Here is a 17,667-nt window from a genome sequence, read left to right as displayed (position 1 = left end):
CTCTGCTAGCGGTGATGTGGCTTGTGGTGTTTTTAGATACAAAAAGGGCAGAAGTTATTATTGCTGTTCAGCGTGGCATGAGCTGAGGGCTGCCGATTCCTTCCCAGGATGAGGAGAGTGAAGCCAAAGCAGTGCTGCAGAGCGCTGCCCGTGCTCCGAGCAGGGCCTGCTCTGAGGCAGGGCCCCCCGATGCTGCAGTGTGTGGACTTCCCCCTAAAGCGTGAAACGTTTGAAAACTTCAGAGGGCAGAAGAGCCCCAGTAACACTGCCAACACAGACTGCCGGGGGTGAAGGGAAGCCTTCAGGGACAAAATGAAGGAGGTGTCAGTTTGTCAGTCCCCTGGGCAGCTCCGCAGGCGGCACCGGGGCTCTCGGAGCTCTGCTCCCCGGGCACCCCAAACTGGGGGAAGCGAACGGGGATGTTTCAGCACACCCAGCTGGTTGCTTTACAGACGGCGATATATAAAACATATCAGCCAGGGGAGGTCGAGGCTGGACATGAGGAAGGATTTCTTTGCTCTGAAGGCGGTCAGATGCAGGACAAGGCTCCTTGGTGCTCGGTGCCCGGGCCTGGCTGCGCTCAGAGGCATTTTGGCAGCACTCGGGCTCATGCTGTGCCTCCTGCATCGCTCTGGGACATCCCTGCAGGTGCCTCCCACCTATTTATTTCTCAGAAAAGCCCTGGTTGATTGAGGCAGGAGGCACAACAAGCTGAGGACACGCTGGGTTGGGAAACCCTGCCAGGAGCAGGCAGGGGTAAGTCCTGGGAAGGCTGCAGGGAGGTGCCGGCCGCAGGTACAGCCCCGGAGGTTTGAGGGGGGGGTCTCGCTGCCTCCCCTGCAGGGTTATCGGCGCCTTCCCATCGCGATTATCGCGACATGGGCCGGGCTCGGGGCGTGTTTGGGCCGGGGCCCGGCAGGAGGAGGGTTAAGGGCCGGGGCGGGGCTCGGCAGCTGCCGGCAGGAGGCAGCGAAAGGGGAGGGGGGGGGGGGAGGCTGCGAAGGGGGCCCTTTGTTGGCGGCCTCGGGCGACTTTTTGGGGCAATTTGGGGCAGTTTCGGGGAAAGCTCGGGCGGCCCCGGCGTTCCCCTGTCGGCTGGAGGCAACCAGCAGCAGGGAAGATGCCCGGAGGAGGCTGCCCGAGGGGGGGGGAGAGCACGGCCCCCAGGGCTTCGCTCCGCCAGGGCTCGTCCTTGTGAGCCTCCTTGTGCCAGGCTTTTTTTTTTTTTGGGGGGGAGGGAGAGGGAACCTCGAAGGGTTTCGCTCTAACAAATGAAAATGTTGGAGATCTGCTTGAAACTGGTGGGCTGCAAGTCGAAGAAGGGGCTCTCCTCCTCCTCCAGCTGCTACTTGGAAGGTGAGCGGGGCGCGGCGCGGGGCCCGAAAGGGGGGAGTTTGGGGAGATTTGGAGGCTTTAGTGGGGGGATTGAAGGTTTTTGGGGGAGTTGAGGGGGGTTTTTTGGGGAGCCGGGAGCCCGCTGGTGAGCGTGTTGGCGGCCAGGTGATTTTCATTAGGCGTACAAAGGGAGCGCGGCTCTGCCATGTATGGTGGGGAAATGTCAAGCGGTCGGCGAGCCGGCCCCACAAACACCGCCAGCACAGCGGGACAGGGCGCGATGTTAGCACCCCAAAAGGCTCCAGCTCCTCTCGGGAGCCAGACAAGGGTGGGAGAGTGGGGAAAAAGGCTCTGGGCGAAGGCGGAAAACCCCTTGGCGTCCCTCTGCTCGCTCCTGGGAGCTCCTGGCCACCCCTTTCCGCTCGCTTTTCGGGGACGGTCCTACAGCCAGGCGTTCAGAATCGCGGGGTTGAGTCACCCCCTGTGTAGGGATTGACATCGGAGTTGACGCAGGCAGCTCACTGGAGGCCTTGCTGATAGAGGCGAGCTCAGTGTGGGGCCCCCATCCTGTGCCCCTGCTGGGCTGAGGAACCCTAAAAAAGTCCCCCTAATCCTAAGGAGGGGCTCGGGACCCTCTCCCGAAGCAGCCAGCAGCGCTTTGTCCCCGTGAGCGAGGGGCCCAGCCCCAGGGGAGCGCAGCCCTGGGCCGTGCCCGGGCGGCCGATGCATTCTTGGGCTTCTTTGTGTCGCTGGATGTTACTTCAGCAAAAATAATCGGCGTGCCAGGAGTACTTTGCTAACTCATCAAATCAGAGGGGAGAAACGCCACCACCTGATGCCGCGCGGCCTATGGCGAGCAGCTCTTGCTCAACTCTCGAATATTCAGCGGAGAAACGTTCCTCGGAAATTCATAGGTCAGGAATCCCAAAAACTACAAATGGCTCCTCGGGACAGACCGAGCCGGAGGAATGCCGCGCGGAGGCCGCGTTCACCAGCCCCTTTTGGTGGCTCCGAATACTTTCCTGCTGTCTAAAACCCAAGGGACGCTTGCCAGAGGAGTTTTTTCCTTCCAGTTCTGGTTCCTTTACGCCCCTAATCCCGCTTACTTAAAGCTTCAGACACTTAATGGTGGGCGGACTCATGCCCTTCCCTACGTGACCGGCTTCCTCGGTGAGCTTTTGGGGCCGTGGGTGCCGTGCTGGGGCCGGCTGTGTATACGCACAGCAGGGCTGGGCCGTACTGGGCCGTACTGGGCTGTGCTGGGCCTCCTTCCCGAGCAGCTGCATCTCTCAGCAAGGCCCTCAGAGAGTAGGCAGAGCACTTCAGGGCCTTATGGGGGTGTTGCCCTGGCTGTTGTTTTTTTTTTTTTTTTTTTGCAAGTTTTTGCTTTTGTACACGGGGCAGGCGCTGCCCCCTCCCCGCTGAGCGTGGTTGCACAATGGGATCAGAGCACAGCTCCGTGTCCCGGCAGGGTGAACGGCCTTATCAGGCAGCAAACACTGCCCGATGTAAGCTGCAGCTTCGCTGGGAGCGGGGCTGTGTGTTGATTTTTCACGACGGAGCGGGAAGCGGGCGCTGAAGGAACTTTGAAACAAACTTCTCCCAAAGCTCAGCACGGGGCAAAGCTGCAGCCAGCACCCATGTAGGTGTTTAAGGTGACCAAACACCATCACTGCCACCCGGATGCTTTTCCCTGCATGCTGTGACAGCTGCCTAGGACAGCACTAGTCCAGGACCCACCACGAGCAAGTTTGGTGGAAGCCTTTCAGGCCCACAGAGGCCGAGTGGCAGCCCCCAAGAGGGGACGGCCGCGTGTCGGGGCCCCCAGCCACGTCCCCGAGCTGTGTGGGATGCCCGGGCTGTTCTGCGTGCGTCCTGCCGCCGTGCTGGCACTTCTGAAAAGATTAAAGAGATCATGGTGATATCGCCGAGGATTTAAGGCCCTCATGTTGCCTTAGCAGCGTGGGGAGCTGCTGAGGACATGAGAGGAGAACTTAGAGTTTCTTCCCCGTGGTAGGCTGTGAAACCGTACAGAGAGCTGCTGAGGGGGTGGAAGGGCCGTGAGTCGCGTGGAAATCCAGCTGGAGCCAGGAGGATAGACTCAATTTTACCTAATTCGATTTCTTTTGGTTTTCATCTGCTAACAAAAACATGACAGCGCTTGATGAATAGCATGAGTCCAACAATCAGATCTGTTTATGGTATTTCCAAACACGCTTCTGGACGGTATTGTCTTGAGGTTGGGCTCCATAAAAGAGGTTACAAATCTCCCCGCAGAGCTGATTCAGAGTCAATTCGTGTAGGTATAGACACACGTCTTTTGACCGAGCAATCAGAATTGTTTCTTTTCATGGTGGTCCTCTCCTGAAAGGCTTTTTTACGCCCTCCTCTCTGCGGGAAGGAGGGCTGATGGGCTGGGAAGCCCCCTCCTGGAGGCCGGGGCCATGCCGTGCGCAGCCGGGCTCGCCGTGCATCACTCCCGGGCTGACCCAGGCCTTGAGGATCGCCTGGACTCCAGCAGAAACCCTTTTTGAGGCAGTTAAGCGATTGCTGAGATTCCACGTTGCTGTTGGGGCTGGCCATTTTCTGCTCTCGCTTCCATCGGCGCTAGTAAATATTATTTTTAAACGTGAGAGAGCTGAACTTCTGTCATCTGCTTCCTCCTCTTCGCCTTTGCCAGACTGAATAATTCCTCCCTCACTTCACACCAAGAAAGGGTAAAGAGTGGAAGGGAAGAGGCACAGCGAGTCCTGCTGCCAATCTGATCTGCAAACACAGCGTGTCCATGTCCCAAATAGGGGCTGAAATAGTCTCGCTGCCTTTTTGGGCTCGCTCCACCGCTCGGAAGCAGAAATCTTGTTTAAAACCTGTCAGCCTTCTCTGCGAAGCTGAGAACTGTGCTGGGGACGCTGGGCGAGCCCTTTGTTTTCAAACTAAAACATTTCTGCCCTGCCAGCTGTCACCCTGCCTATATATCTCCTGCCTTCAGCCGCTCTTGTTACACTCAGAGCCCAGGGAGGAGCAGCAGCCCGTGGCCATTGCCTGTACCCAGAAGATTTCTTTTGATGCTCTTGGGATCAGCCAGGTCCTGGGCTCAGCAGCACCAGGGACTCATCCTGCTCCCGGAGCAGCTGGTAGCAGCCCTCAGCCCCGCTCTCAGTCTGCTTGTTCCCTCTCCTCCTCGGCTGTTTTCCCCTCTGGGCCTCTCATCTGCCATCTCTCAGTAGAGTTCTTGCTTTTAAATACGTTTCTGGCTCTGTAATGGCTTGCTCCAGCGGTTCTTGCCTGTCCCATCCCTATTAAAAACGTGGCTGGCGGTGCTTGGTACCGTTTCCCATGGGGCCTGGTGAGGAAAGTGGCATTTCAACAAGGAACCAGAGCTGTCTTCAGACCTAAAAGTGATCATCCACGGACGCGTTCGTCTTCCCCTAACGCTCTGGAGCTGCTTAGTGAAATGAGGAAATAATCCTCCCAGATGCTTCCTTGGTGTTTCCCCTCCCCAGGGCTCCAAGATGGGCAAACCTCACTGCTGCTGCTCTGTGAGCAAGGAAAACAAGCAAAAAATTTGAGAAGAGTTCAGAAATACCAAAGTGTTGTTTGAAATTCAGGTGGATCTAGCTGCTCTTTGCTCTTCCTCTCCCAGGCGTTACAACCTCAGGTCAGGCAGCAGCTTAGTAGCAGATTAGGGAATAAAATCTAGATTTCTGCCCTATCCACTGTTCCTCTTTATGCATCCCCAGCCGTGATTAGCTGGGGAGAGATGGTATTTACCTTGTCACTGAGGGGTTGTAAGCGGAAGATACTCTGCAAATAAACTCCAGTGGAACCTGCAGGATGATGTAAGAGTGAACTTTCCAAAAAAAAAAATCCAACAAGATGACAGAATAATATTATCCAAGGTATAAATGGACTGCGAGGGGCTCTTTGTGCCTGGGCAGCGCAGCAGGAGCCCTTTGCAATACCAAGCTCCAGCATGAGCCTGGGGTAGGGAGCGGGTTCTGACCTCCCTGGAAGGGATGGGTCTGAAATCCAACACGAAACCTTCTTTTTTTGGAGGGATCAGCTTTGCAGAGCTTTTTGTCAATCCCTGTCCCAGCAGGCACAGAGGCTGCTCCTCCACCATGTGTGCGCAGGGCCGGGAACGCCGGGTGTCTGAAACCTGCACAGCTCTGTTTTTTTCCTTCCTTCCAGGGCACGAGGAGGGCAGGGGGAGCACAGGGAGAGGGGAAGCTCGAGGCAGCACGTGCTGTACCTCCGGAGAGATCGCCGAGCGTGCTCTGTGCTCCCTCGTGCTGGAAACCTTGTGGAAAAAATGCCGGCGCAGTTTGTAGGCGCACAGGATGTTTGCTCTGTAGGGAGACGGGAGGGCTCTTCCTTCCCTCGGGACCTCCCCGTGGTCAGCTGTGGGGGAGCTGCTTGCAGTTCAGGGCTTTTGCCTCTCTTCCAACCTTTTGCTTAAAATTTTCAGGAAATGTGCTTGCGGCGGTGCCCACCAGAACTTTTCGCATCCGAGGACTTGTCACGTGGGCCCTCGCAGTGATTCACGACTGCGCACAAACAGCAATGAGCAGGAGATGGTTACGCTTAGGAAACCTTTCAGCCTGCAAACTTAAATACCTCCCGCTGCAGGCTTAATTCAGGGGGAAATTAAGGCATTCGCACAGCCAGTGCCTCAAAGGAAGGGCTCTGGTTATCTCATTTCAGTCTGCTCTGATATCTGCGTCGTTCAGGCGGTGCTAGCGGGGAGCTGAGTTACAGCGCGGCCTCTGGGGCTCGTCCCGGTGCCACCTCAAGCACGGGGTGATCAAAGCAAGAAGCGAGAGCCGCGCAGGGAGCAGCAGAAGGGCAGGTGGGTGGGGGGAAGGAGTCGTGGTGATAAGCGATGGAGTCAAGGCTCACTCCCCGCCCCGGCCGTGAGCCAGGACACCGTCCCGCAGGCACAGCGGTTGGGCTGACTCACTGGGAGGAATCCGGCCCTTCGAAGGGCTTGGCAGTGCTGTGAAATTACAATTAAGTCCAGTGAGAGGAGGTGAGGAAGCTGGAGCGTGTTGGAAATGACCCCGGTGTGTTTGGACAGGGACAGCTGAGTCCTGCTCTGCAGGGCTGGGCAGATTTCCTTGGGAAGCTCTCGAAGAGGGACGAACGCTGCTGACAGCCAGCCGTACGCAGCACCCGGATGGACGTGTCCTGTCTGCTTCTCCTGCCTCGTGGCTTTGTGTCCTGGACCTGTTAACAGCCTCCTCTTGGGGCCCAGAGCTTTAGGAGAGTGTTTGGGGAGTGTTTGTCACAGTCCATGGAGCTGCTGCTGCGCTCGTGGCCCCACAGCTCCGCTCCCTTCACCTCCACTCTTCTCCTTGTTGCCTCAGGGCCCCATCCTTCCTTTCTCATAGTCCTTTAATGCCATCACCACCTTCCCTGCCTCCTCCTGTGGCTTTGGGCTCCTGCCCTTTGGGGTGCCAGCCCTGAGCGTGCGATCAGGTCCCGGAGCCCGGCTGCGTAGCGCCCTGCGTGCTCGCTGGGCCCCTCGCTTGGTTTCCCGGCGTAGCAAATTCTTCTCCCTATTACTTCACAGCCCTGCTCTTGCCAGTCGTTGGGTCTGCAGGCAGTTATCACCGCAATCGGTGGTTTTTAGGAACGCCGTAGAGCCAAACCAGCCTTTCTGGACTTCCGTATGGCTTCTTGGGGGTGTTTTCAGCCTCGTTGCAGGCTCTGCCCCGCAGCGCGCGCACCGTGGATCCGCAGAGCGCCAACCCCGGCACCGCTCCCCTCCCGCGCATGAGCCGTGCCTTGCCGGGCTGCGATCGTCGTGCTGCAGCTGGAGGGGCGCCCGCCTTGGATTTCCTGCCTTCCTGTTGAATCAGGCCCCAGTGGGGGAGGCGTTTTCCTTCCTCCCGGAGGTTTACGGCCGCCCCGCCGCGCTGCACAGACGCGGGGCCGGAGCACGGCAGCGTCGCCGCTCCGCTTGCAGCCCCTCTGCTGCCCGTCTGCTGCCGGTGGGACTCTCCCCCGAGTATCTCCGGTCACACAGAGCCCTGTGCTCTGTAGGGGGGCTTAATGGGCTTGGCAGGATCGAAGCGTTTTCACGGTAAAATGATGATAGCTCCGTTTTTTCCGAAAGCAGATTTGCTGTTTCTTTTCTCACTGTCCCTCTCGAAGCAAACCCGGCGTGCCGAAGTGTCCTCTCCTGCAGGAAACGGGAGGAGGAAGAGCGTAGAGGTGCTTTAAAAATAAAATCCCGACCATGCCACCACCTTTTCTGACTGTGGTATGGCCACCGGAATCGTTTAGGAAGCGGTATGACTTGGCTTCTGTGATTCACCATAAAAATATATCTCCCTGCTGATATGGTTTGGCCGGGAAAACAGGCCCAGCAGTGTGCGAGCTTGGGTTTTTCCTGACTGCCCACTTAACGTGGTCTCACCTTTTCCAAAGAACACACGGCCCTCGTGCTCGTCGGGAAGCACCCGGGGGCCTTTTACCAGCAGCGACCTGACCACCACGGTGGGGACACCAGGCTGTCTGGCGGGGAGCCCTGGCACTTTTACCACCAAAGCTCAGAAAATAACCAGATTTGTTATTGTTAGGGGTTTTTATTATTATTATTTTATATGCAGCATTCCTATACAGCATTTCCCCGTTGTTATTTGGGCCTGTCCTGGCCCACGCTTGACTGCCAAGGGTTTTCTGGTGCTGCTTTGGGGCAGATCCTCGCTGGTGAGTGCCGGGTTTGCAGGCCAACCAAGCTGGTACAGGGATGATTTGCTGGGATGCTCCTTGCTAGTTAGCATTAAAAGCATGAGGACAGAGCTATCCTCCAGATGGAGGGCAACCCCTTAAAAAAAAAAAATAAATGAGGTTTTCATACTGTTACCCTTGTTTCAGCACAGGTACCGCGTTGGTGGGGCGGCACGTGGGGCCGTCGCTGCCCCAAACTCCTGGTGGCATCCTGGTAATTCCCTGGTGTGCTTGAAGTTGGCTAAGATTTATTGAGTAATACACATAGAGTGCAAAAATCTTCATTGATTTGGCTTTTGCTCACCTTTGAAACTCAGTTTTGAGGGACTGTGCTTTTCTTGAGACATCTCGAGCCTCCTAAAAATGTACAAAGCGCAGCGTGCGCTCTCACCGTGCGCTGCTTCGGGGAGCAACGTGCAGGAGGGAGGCTTAAAAAAGGCCCAGCCTTTACTGGAGTAAGATGAGAAATGATTTAAAACACTATAAACAACAGAAGTATGTACCCAACTCGATACATCCCACGTCTTCACAATCTCATCCTGCCTGGCGCTTGGTGCTTGGAGTTCTGGTGATTTCATTTACAGGATAATTAAGGGATTTACCTTCTAAAGGTCTTTGCTTTTGTTTTCAAATCTCCCCGTTGCAGCAGCTGGGCAGGAGCCAAGGGATTTACAGAGCAGCAGGCAGCCTACATGAGCAGCATTTCCTGGAGGGAGGAGAGGGGCTTTCCCCGACCAGCAGGGAGCTGGAGCTGGCTGGCGAGGGTGCTCTGTGTATGTGGCACTGTCCTGTCCGCCGTCGTCCTCTGCCACATGAGGAGCACACATGTCAAAAAATGAGAAAAATCACGGCGTGGGGCTTAACCAGCTGGCTTTTCTCAGCAGCAATGACCCTCCTTGTTCCTCTCTCTCTCTCTTCCCCTCTCCAGAAGCCCTTCAGAGGCCGGTAGTGTCAGATTTTGAGCCCCAGGGCCTGAGTGAAGCCGCCCGCTGGAACTCCAAGGAGAACCTCCTGTCCTGCCCCAGTGAGAATGACCCCCACCTCTTTGTTGCACTCTACGATTTTGTGGCGAGCGGGGACAACACTCTCAGCATCACCAAAGGTAAGGCAACCGGGCAGAGCGGTATCGGGAGCGTGTGAGAAGACACGGGATGAAAAACCACTGGGAGACAACTGAGTTAGACGCTAAACACTATGGAATTTATTATTTTTTTACCGTGGGAATTCTTTTTAAACAAATACAAATACTTCTTGAAGTCATAACCTTTTAAAAGGTTAAAAACTGGCTGAGGTTTTTGCGTTGGCCAAGACTGTTTGTCAAAGCTAAGGTCTCCAGCAGGAGCAAGATTCTGAGCTGAGAAATCAAACTAAGCTGACTCTAGGGGCTGGCCTCTGTTGTTTTCATGCTTCTTTCTCCAAAATACAGGCTTTCTTAGAAAAATGACCTCATACAGGTAGTGTTTTCTTACTTAGTCCTTCTGTTCCTTATGCAACTCCAAGTTGCATCTATTTTCTTTGCTAATCAAAACAATTTTTTACTGTTTATCTGCTCCTGTTGTAGTCAACTCAGTTCAAATAAAATTTGTTGGAGTCTTCTCTCAGCTCAAGCAGTGCCAGAAGTGCTGCAGAACTGCAGGGGAATTGAACAAACTCCTGAAGCGTGCATGTCACTTTATTTGGCTTCTGTGCTCTGCTCAGGCTTAAAGCAGCGCGTGTGGTCCCTGCTCAGTGAGATTCCTGTTCTTATGGGAGGTTATTTAATGACCATAGGGCGGAAAGAACCCATCCCTGTGCTCCTCTCCCAGGTTTGCTGTGTCTAAACATATTCTCTTGTGCTCAGGTGAAAAGCTCCGCGTCCTGGGCTACAATCACAATGGCGAATGGTGTGAGGCTCAAACGAAGAACGGACAAGGCTGGGTGCCCAGCAACTACATCACCCCAGTGAATAGTTTGGAGAAACACTCCTGGTATCATGGACCCGTGTCCCGTAATGCTGCCGAGTACCTTCTGAGCAGCGGCATCAACGGCAGCTTCCTCGTGCGGGAGAGCGAGAGCAGCCCAGGACAGAGGTCTATCTCCCTGCGGTACGAAGGAAGGGTGTACCACTACAGAATAAACACCGCGTCCGACGGAAAGGTAAGGCTGCAGGCTGTCCACGTTGTAAAAGAAAACCGTGTTGGTGGTGTTCTCCGTCCTGCTGAATGCACAAGGTCAAGTAGCAGCGATTGAGCTGTGCAGCTCCGAGCCCCGATCGCAATGTTCAGCATCCGTCGTTACAATAAACTGTGACATTCCTACAGGGCTGTGACAGAACAAGCTCATTCCTTTAGCAAACTGGTGAGGTGGAGTGCAGCTCAGTAGCGAAACACTAAGGTAGGAGACAGTAGAGCTTACATCAGAGCTGGATGCAACAAATCTTGTCAGTAAGGTATTCTAACAGAGGATTTTCGTTGCATATGTTCAAAAGATAACCTTTTGGACTGCCAAATCAGAAAAGTGTTGCTGATAGTCCTCTAACTATTAGGGACAGAGTACCTTTTGGACTACTCTGCGTCATTTTAAACTACTATTTTGATTTCTGCACAGCTTTTCAAGGTGATTATTGAAAACGGGTAGGCACTTTCATTGTTGTTTGGGCCCCCTTTCCAGTGTTGTCTTCTTTTTTTCCCTCTATCTTTGTGTACTACAGCAGTGTTGCAATGCCTTGCTTGATGGATGCTGCAGAGAAATGTTAACATAAGCTTAGTTTTCCACAGATTTTCATTTGAATTTCATGGAAACGTTTCTGCTGGCATTGGATTTCGGTAAATTTTGTTTTTAATGAACCCATTTTAAGCAGTGTCTCTTTAGATCCTCTGCAGAAGTTGCAGTGTGGGTCTGGAGCATGGCTGCTGATGCTCTTCTTGCCAGCATCTAGTAGATGACAGATTCTGTGCCATTAAAGTACTTTTAAATGAAAAAAAATAAAATCAAGTATAATACTGTCTTCCATAGCCAATTTTCCTGTGTCCTGTGAGAGCTCTGTTCTTCAAACAGTAGAATCCATAATATAAAAACACAGGGAACAAGTATATCATGTTTGCTATTTATCAGACTCATCACTCTAAAACCTTTAATAAGATAAACAGACTTTATTAATTAATGGAACACTTTTGGTCTGCTTTAGCAAACAGACTCTGATGGAGACGATGATATTTATGATTATTTCAGGTGATAGATTTCTTCGTTACAGTGCTTCACCTCTTTTTTCACTCTGTGCAGACACACTCTGTGGTCACATCAGCCCTGAGAAATGCTGACAGGCTGCGTACTCCGAGGAATACACGGCAGTCTGGAATATTTTTCCTCCTCCTGTCTCTGTGCTTGATATCCCTTTGATTCCCATCGATGCTGGCAGCTGAGCAGTGTTCGCAAGCGAACACTTTGAACCGAGGCCTCCTCCTTTTGGTGTAAATAACCACGTGTCCCTGGTGCTGTAGCACGTTCTCCTTTTTCGCTGTAAAAGGGTTTGGCATATGAAGGCTTTCATCCCCGCAGAGCTGTTTTTATCCCCCAAAACAGTTCCGCAGAGCTACAGTAATCTGCTCAGGTCTGTAGTAGCCGGTTTAACTGTTCATTTTCCAGAGAGTTGCTTGAACTGGTGTTTTTGACGAAAGGTGCAGGTCAGCACGAGAGCTGTGCCTGTGGGGCTAAGCGAAGAGGAGGCCACAGTGCTCCCTCTGGCCCTGCCAAGGAAGAGGGCTGCTTGCCATCCCCACAGAAGGGGCCGTTCACCATCCCCAAGCCTCAGCACTGCAATTCATCTTGTTAAATCGCATCGATTTCCATTTGTGTTAACGAAGCGAAGTGCGACAGCTCATCAGGAGCGTGCTGCCAGATGCCTGCCTCTGCCACCCACCTCCGCCTGGAGCTGCACCAGGGCACGCCACGCTTCCAGTGCCCTGTCCCAAGCTGCTGAAGCTTAAAAGCAAGTAAGAGAGCCAGCTAACATCCCTGCTTTCCCCTTGGGAAACGGAGACTGCTGCACAGCATCCCTGCTGTGAGCTGCTGGGGGCTTGCTTCATTACCCATTTCACATCCTTCTGCCGAAGGGAAGCTCTTACCTCCAGCTCCCCGGGCACCTGGGGCTTCCACGGTCTGCCAGGTCCTTACTCAGCCTTCTGAGGAATTCACTGCAGCACTTGGAGGCCTCGAGGATGAACGGCTTCGGTGGGTCATATCCTGTGCCTGCGGGAACGGCGCAAGAGGTTTTACAGAACCGAGTGGAGCAGCTGCTGCTTGGCCTGGAGGGGGTCCGTGCATCACACAGCCTCCCCCAGCCTGCAGGAGAAGTGAAAGAAGCAGGAAGAGATGGGAGATGCATCTGTCTTAATTTTAGCACCGTTCATGTTAATGCTCTGGGGTTCAGTAGCTTGAAAGAAGTAACTCATCAGGGGATTTTTTTCGTTTCCCATTTTAATGGGTCATATTCTTCCGGACCACCTTTTAATGTTTTTTTAGGAAGACATTCAAAATGACCTTTCTGGATTTGGCTGGCACAGCGCAGCCAGTAATCTGGTAAACCACTTCCGTGGAACTGAGGCCTTGGGTTTTCCTGCCTTGATGGTACTTGAGGCAAAGCCTCCTATTGAGTAACCAGAGTGAATAAACAGCGCTGTCCAGCCACTTCTTCAAATCCTGCTGTGGTCAGCATTACGGACACAGGACGTGTCTTGATGGAGTCTCTTGGAGCTTCCAGTGGCTCAGCAGGATGCAGATTCGTTCCCTTCTTCGTGGATTTTTTTTGTGGGGGCTTTTAGTATTGCCTGCTGATGGCAGGGTGAGAAATCCCTTCAGGTTAAGGATGCATCGCACGGGTCAGTTTAACAACACCCTTACCACCAGTCAGGAGACACAGTCTGATGGTACAGGCTGTGCATAAACAACTAATTTCTACAAAACTGAGCAGCCTGGAGCACTTTGGAACAGCACAGCTTTTAGTTTGACTGAAGATGCACGAAAACTGCCCAAATAATAAGTGGGCAGCGTAGCCAGGATGCAAATTGCACGAGCCCCGGTGTAACCTCCTGCACTGCAGAACTGCTGAGTCTGGCCACGCTTTGTGAGTACAGTGAGCAGCACCAGACCATTTACATGGGGGAAATGATCCAGCAGGCATCATGAGCTCAGGTTTGGTGAGCAGGGTCACTGGAGGAGGGGGGGCACAGCAAAGCTCGCTGCGCGGCACCGGCAGCACGCCCTCCAGAGCTGCTCCTTGTTGCCTCGTCTTGGGATACGTGCCTCACGTTCCAGATGAAGATTTGAACACTGCCTAACTCTGATCTCCAGTAGTGAAGAGAGGGCTTGAGGTGTCAGAGCTAAGGTTTAATCGCTGAGAGGGTAGAAAAGTGCAGAATGAACACGCTCGGTGGGTGGCTGGGTGTGTTTTTTCATGCAGGTAGAAACCTTGGTGTGTGTTACAGCATGGAGCCTTGTCCTGGCATCCTGAGCTCTGTTCCCCAGCCTGCTGTGGGTTTCTTGTCAAACCTTTGGCCGTTCATTTACCACCCTTCTCAATCTGTAGCAAGTTCATACCTGTCACACAAAATAGGGATATTTGTAAATTCCAGGAGATTTTGTGATCGTGGGATGCAAGCCATCAGAAAACCAGGGACAGCTTCCTTCTCCCCACTTCCCTGGGCTTCCAAGCAGTCCGAGAGTTCAGCATAGTTTCACACATCCATACTTTTATATTTTAGTCCTCGGTGTAACATGAACTGCTGGTACCACTGCTAGTACTGCAAGTTGTTCCCAAACAGCTGTGGTTTGTTCCTAGCTGTGGTTACACTGGCTGTTCCGTGGTGGTCTGAAGAACCGTTTGCTTCTTGCCTTGCAACTGTGAAAGCTTCTCTCAAAGTGCCATTCTTCTGTTCCCAGAGCATCCATTTTTAAGGTGATTTCACCTCTGATCGTGAAAGTCCATGACACACGCAGCTGAGCGTTCCTGCCAGCTCTCACAGGACGGTCACCATCTGCACCGGAGCCTTTGCCTCGTTCTCAGAAACTGAAGCAGGAATTTGGGCCAGCAGGATGCTGAGGGGCAGAGGGCCTCTTCCGCGGCACTCCGACGTCCTTGGATGATACAGCTGCTCTTTTCACTCACCTTTTCGTATTCGTAGGGCCAGTGCTCTTCTTTCCTTCGGAATATTTGGTCTTCTCCAGTGCCTCTCGTTCTCATTTTGGGTTTTCCATAGTAAACAGATGCCTGTGAAGGAGGAGCATCCGTACAGAAATTGCCGGTCTCCAGATCAAAGGCTCTTTTCCTCCTCTCTGCAAACATTTTTTTTCTCTGTAAATACATCATCTTTTTCTGTTGGACATGTTCACTTAACACATCTGTGAAGCTCCAAAAATTTCTTTTTTTTCCATCCAAGAATTCTGTCTAGGTGGAAGAAGCAGAGTTTGGCCCCAAGTCTGGGATTTGGGGCTGACTGACAGCCCTGTCAGCTTCCCAAAATCCCAGGCAGATGGCCACCACACGTGCACAGCCTGAGCTTTTCGGTGCACATCCAGCGAGGCAGAAGGTTTCTCCCTGTCCTTCAGGCGTTACAGCATCACTTTATTATTATGGTTATTATTATTTTGTAGCTTTTGTCACTGGAAGTTTGGAGTTGGGTATGAAATAAGAAATACAGAGCTGTGTTTGTAGGTGTCACTTCTCTACCTTTAGCAGGCTTTTAGGCTCGAATGGCTCTTCTCTATAAGTGTTGAAGTGGTAACAAATGCAGGCTGCCATGCCTCGCAGTAGGTCTGTGCTCAGTGGTAATGATTTTACTTCTGCGTTATTGATCTGTGCCCGTCACAAGGATGAACAGGCCAGCTGTCCAGCTCGATGCAGAGCACTATGCAGACCTTAGCCCAAAGCTCACAGTGTGTTAACGAAACTTCAAGGAGAATCCAGGAAGGTGAAACGTCATCACTCAGACAGTAGCAATGTGATCCAGACACTGAGGTAGAGAACCCGGCGGTTCAGAAACTATCCCACAATCTGTGCTGATGTTTCAAGCAGCAGCATGCCAACCGAATGCTCTTTGCGGTCATTCCTTCTATATTGTTAGAGCAAAGTGCATGTATTTGCTGGTGAATCCATGCCCTTCTGCAAGTGTTGATCTTTCTCAGCTCTCAGCTTCTGCGAGCTAAAGAGCACGTGGAGCTCGTGGCACGGCAGTGTGACCTGAAGCCATGCAACACTTGGCTTTCACCATTTTAAATGTAGTTTCTACATACAAATGCTCAAATATGCATGAAGTTAATGAGCTTTCTCTTTTTCTTCGGTCCCTAGCTGTATGTCTCTTCTGAGAGCCGCTTCAACACGTTGGCGGAGCTGGTCCATCATCATTCGACGGTAGCAGATGGGCTCATCACCACTTTACACTACCCGGCGCCCAAACGCAATAAGCCCACTATTTACGGGGTGTCCCCAAACTATGACAAGTGGGAGATCGAGAGAACTGACATCACCATGAAGCACAAGCTTGGGGGCGGGCAGTACGGAGAGGTGTACGAAGGAGTCTGGAAGAAGTACAGCCTTACAGTGGCCGTGAAGACCCTAAAGGTAGGATTTGCATCTCTCAACATTCCTACTTCTCTTCTTTTCCTACATTCCTGTCCTTTCAGCTGAGCTGAGTGCAGGCTGGCTGCCTTCCCTCAGCCCCGCTTGACAGTTTGGGTTGGTGCTAGCCCTTAATTTCTGTGCGTAGGCCTGGAATAACAGAGGACTTGAACCGATGATGGTTTTATGTGACACTTGAAACACACATAACTAAACAGGCTGTTAACAGCGCAATTTTTGCTTCAGAGCAGATGAAACCTCAGAAAAGTAAATAGCTGCTGTGATACCTCTTGCATTCAGGGGGTGGCAAAGGTGTGCTGCTCGCAGGTGAACGCACGGAGACAAGCTGGGGCATTAAGGAAAATTGCGGATCGTGACTCAGGCAACAGAAAATTCAAGGGCTGCATTTCAAGGAGGATCTTAATGTTTTGATTGTTTGTCTCATGTGGCGTCTTTCCCAAAGACAAGCTCCCTGTGTACCTAGCAGTCTTAAGCAATTGTTCACAGCTGTTTATTATCAAAAGAGACGAGGGGGGGGGGGGGGGAAGTGTATCCAAGCTCAAGTATATTAAAATTCGTAAGAGGCTTTAGTGGGGAACTGGGTAATCAGTTCTGTTTCTGGCTCTGCTCCCTGATTTCTGAGTCTTGGTTTCCTTGCCTCTTGAAATGCAAATAATGCTCCGGGTTCATAAGGTCATTGCTTAATTCATTTATGTTTATAAATGTGTCTTGAGATCTCCTGGCACCATCTACACACATTGCATTCGATTGCTTAATAAGAGTTTATGTTAACTTGACACCATGTTCTCTCTCCTCGCATTGGGATGTGGCTTGGGCTTGCAGAAACAAACAGAAAAAGGCTTTTTGTTTGTTTCTTCTTGTTTTCTGTTTTTGCAATGGACATTTTTGAAGTGGAGAGCCCCGCATTGATGCGGCAGTGTCAGGGGAAGGAAGTTTCCTTGATTCGGGGAAAACATTTCTCCCTGTCTGTCTGAACGGGGGCTACCTCGGTATTTCTGGGTTGCTATGGCTGCAGAAAGGATTTTCGTTTTGGCCTTTTTTGTACTCTGGAGATTCCTTTTGCTGCTCCCCAGTGGAGAAGAGTTCAGTGCCTGCTTGCACAGGCAGCGAGTGACACCTAGTGTTACCCGTGCTCGGGCCAACGCGTTGGGACCGACCGCAGGGCTTGCTCGGGAGCACCATGGTGCATGTGGAGCTGCGATGTGACCGGCTTGAACAAAACATCCTTATCATGAAAAGGAGAGGGAAATCATGTCCCGAAATGCTAAGTTTGCTGCAACATCTCCTGCCGTGATGCGAGGGTGCCGGATGCCTTCGGGTCTCTCGTTTGTGCCCAATCCTGATTGTTGCGTTCCTTCATCTTCTCGCTAAAACCCATCAAGAGAGGCACATTTTGTGCGATGCCATCGAATCTCTGTGCCTAACGAGAAACCTTAATACAGACCATGGCTGTTTCAAATAGATCAAATAAATATTTAATGAAACACGACTGAAAGTGGTTCATAATGTAATATGGAGCAGCGTGTTCCACTGGGGAATGTAAGAATAACCAAAAAGAGAGTTGAGAAACACTTCAGTCTGCAATTACGCACACTAAAACCATCCTTAAAAGCAAATTTATAATCCACCGTCCTTAAATCCATCAGTCTGCTACCTGACAGGTGGGATTATAGCTCTCTTCAAAGTTTTGGGAAATATTTTTAAATCGCATTTATATTCCGGTTCAGCACGGGGAAACAAGCCTTCAGCAGCTTCTTCACAAACACTCAAACGACTCGCTTTACCTTCATGTGAGAGAATATTTTCCAAAACTTGACATGGCTCTTGTTCCTTCCCCATCTACCCTGCGTATCTGCGTAAGAAAGATAAAGGGGAGGGAAAGCTAAAAGGAAGAAAAATCCCTCCCAGCTTCCTTTTGACTAGCAGGGCTCAGGAAGCCCGATTTGTTGTTCGTTTTTCTGTCAGGTCTGAGCAGAGCTGACACA

At 52.1% G+C, this 17,667-nt stretch overlaps 1 protein-coding gene across 2 annotated transcripts in view; it reads left to right on the top strand.

The window, feature by feature from the left end:
• Window positions 1–17,667, top strand: part of ABL1 (ABL proto-oncogene 1, non-receptor tyrosine kinase) — a 69,512-nt gene that overhangs the window by 37,745 nt on the left and 14,100 nt on the right. Inside the window, exons 1-4 of one of the 2 annotated variants that reach the window (XM_082775683.1) lie at window positions 1,079–1,356; window positions 8,999–9,172; window positions 9,911–10,206; window positions 15,392–15,664. In XM_082775683.1, coding sequence (XP_082631809.1) covers window positions 1,272–1,356; window positions 8,999–9,172; window positions 9,911–10,206; window positions 15,392–15,664 — 828 coding nt within the window. In that variant the 5' untranslated portion in view covers window positions 1,079–1,271. Of the gene's footprint in view, window positions 1–1,078; window positions 1,357–8,998; window positions 9,173–9,910; window positions 10,207–15,391; window positions 15,665–17,667 lie in introns of those variants that run through there. The other variant, XM_082775682.1, reaches the window with a different exon arrangement.

Source organism: Aythya marila (genome assembly GCF_965140915.1).
Source record: "Aythya marila genome assembly, chromosome: 19".
Classification (NCBI taxonomy): Eukaryota; Metazoa; Chordata; class Aves; order Anseriformes; family Anatidae; genus Aythya; species Aythya marila.
Note: the sequence above shows the minus strand (reverse complement) of the source record. Positions and strands in the feature narration are given on the sequence as shown.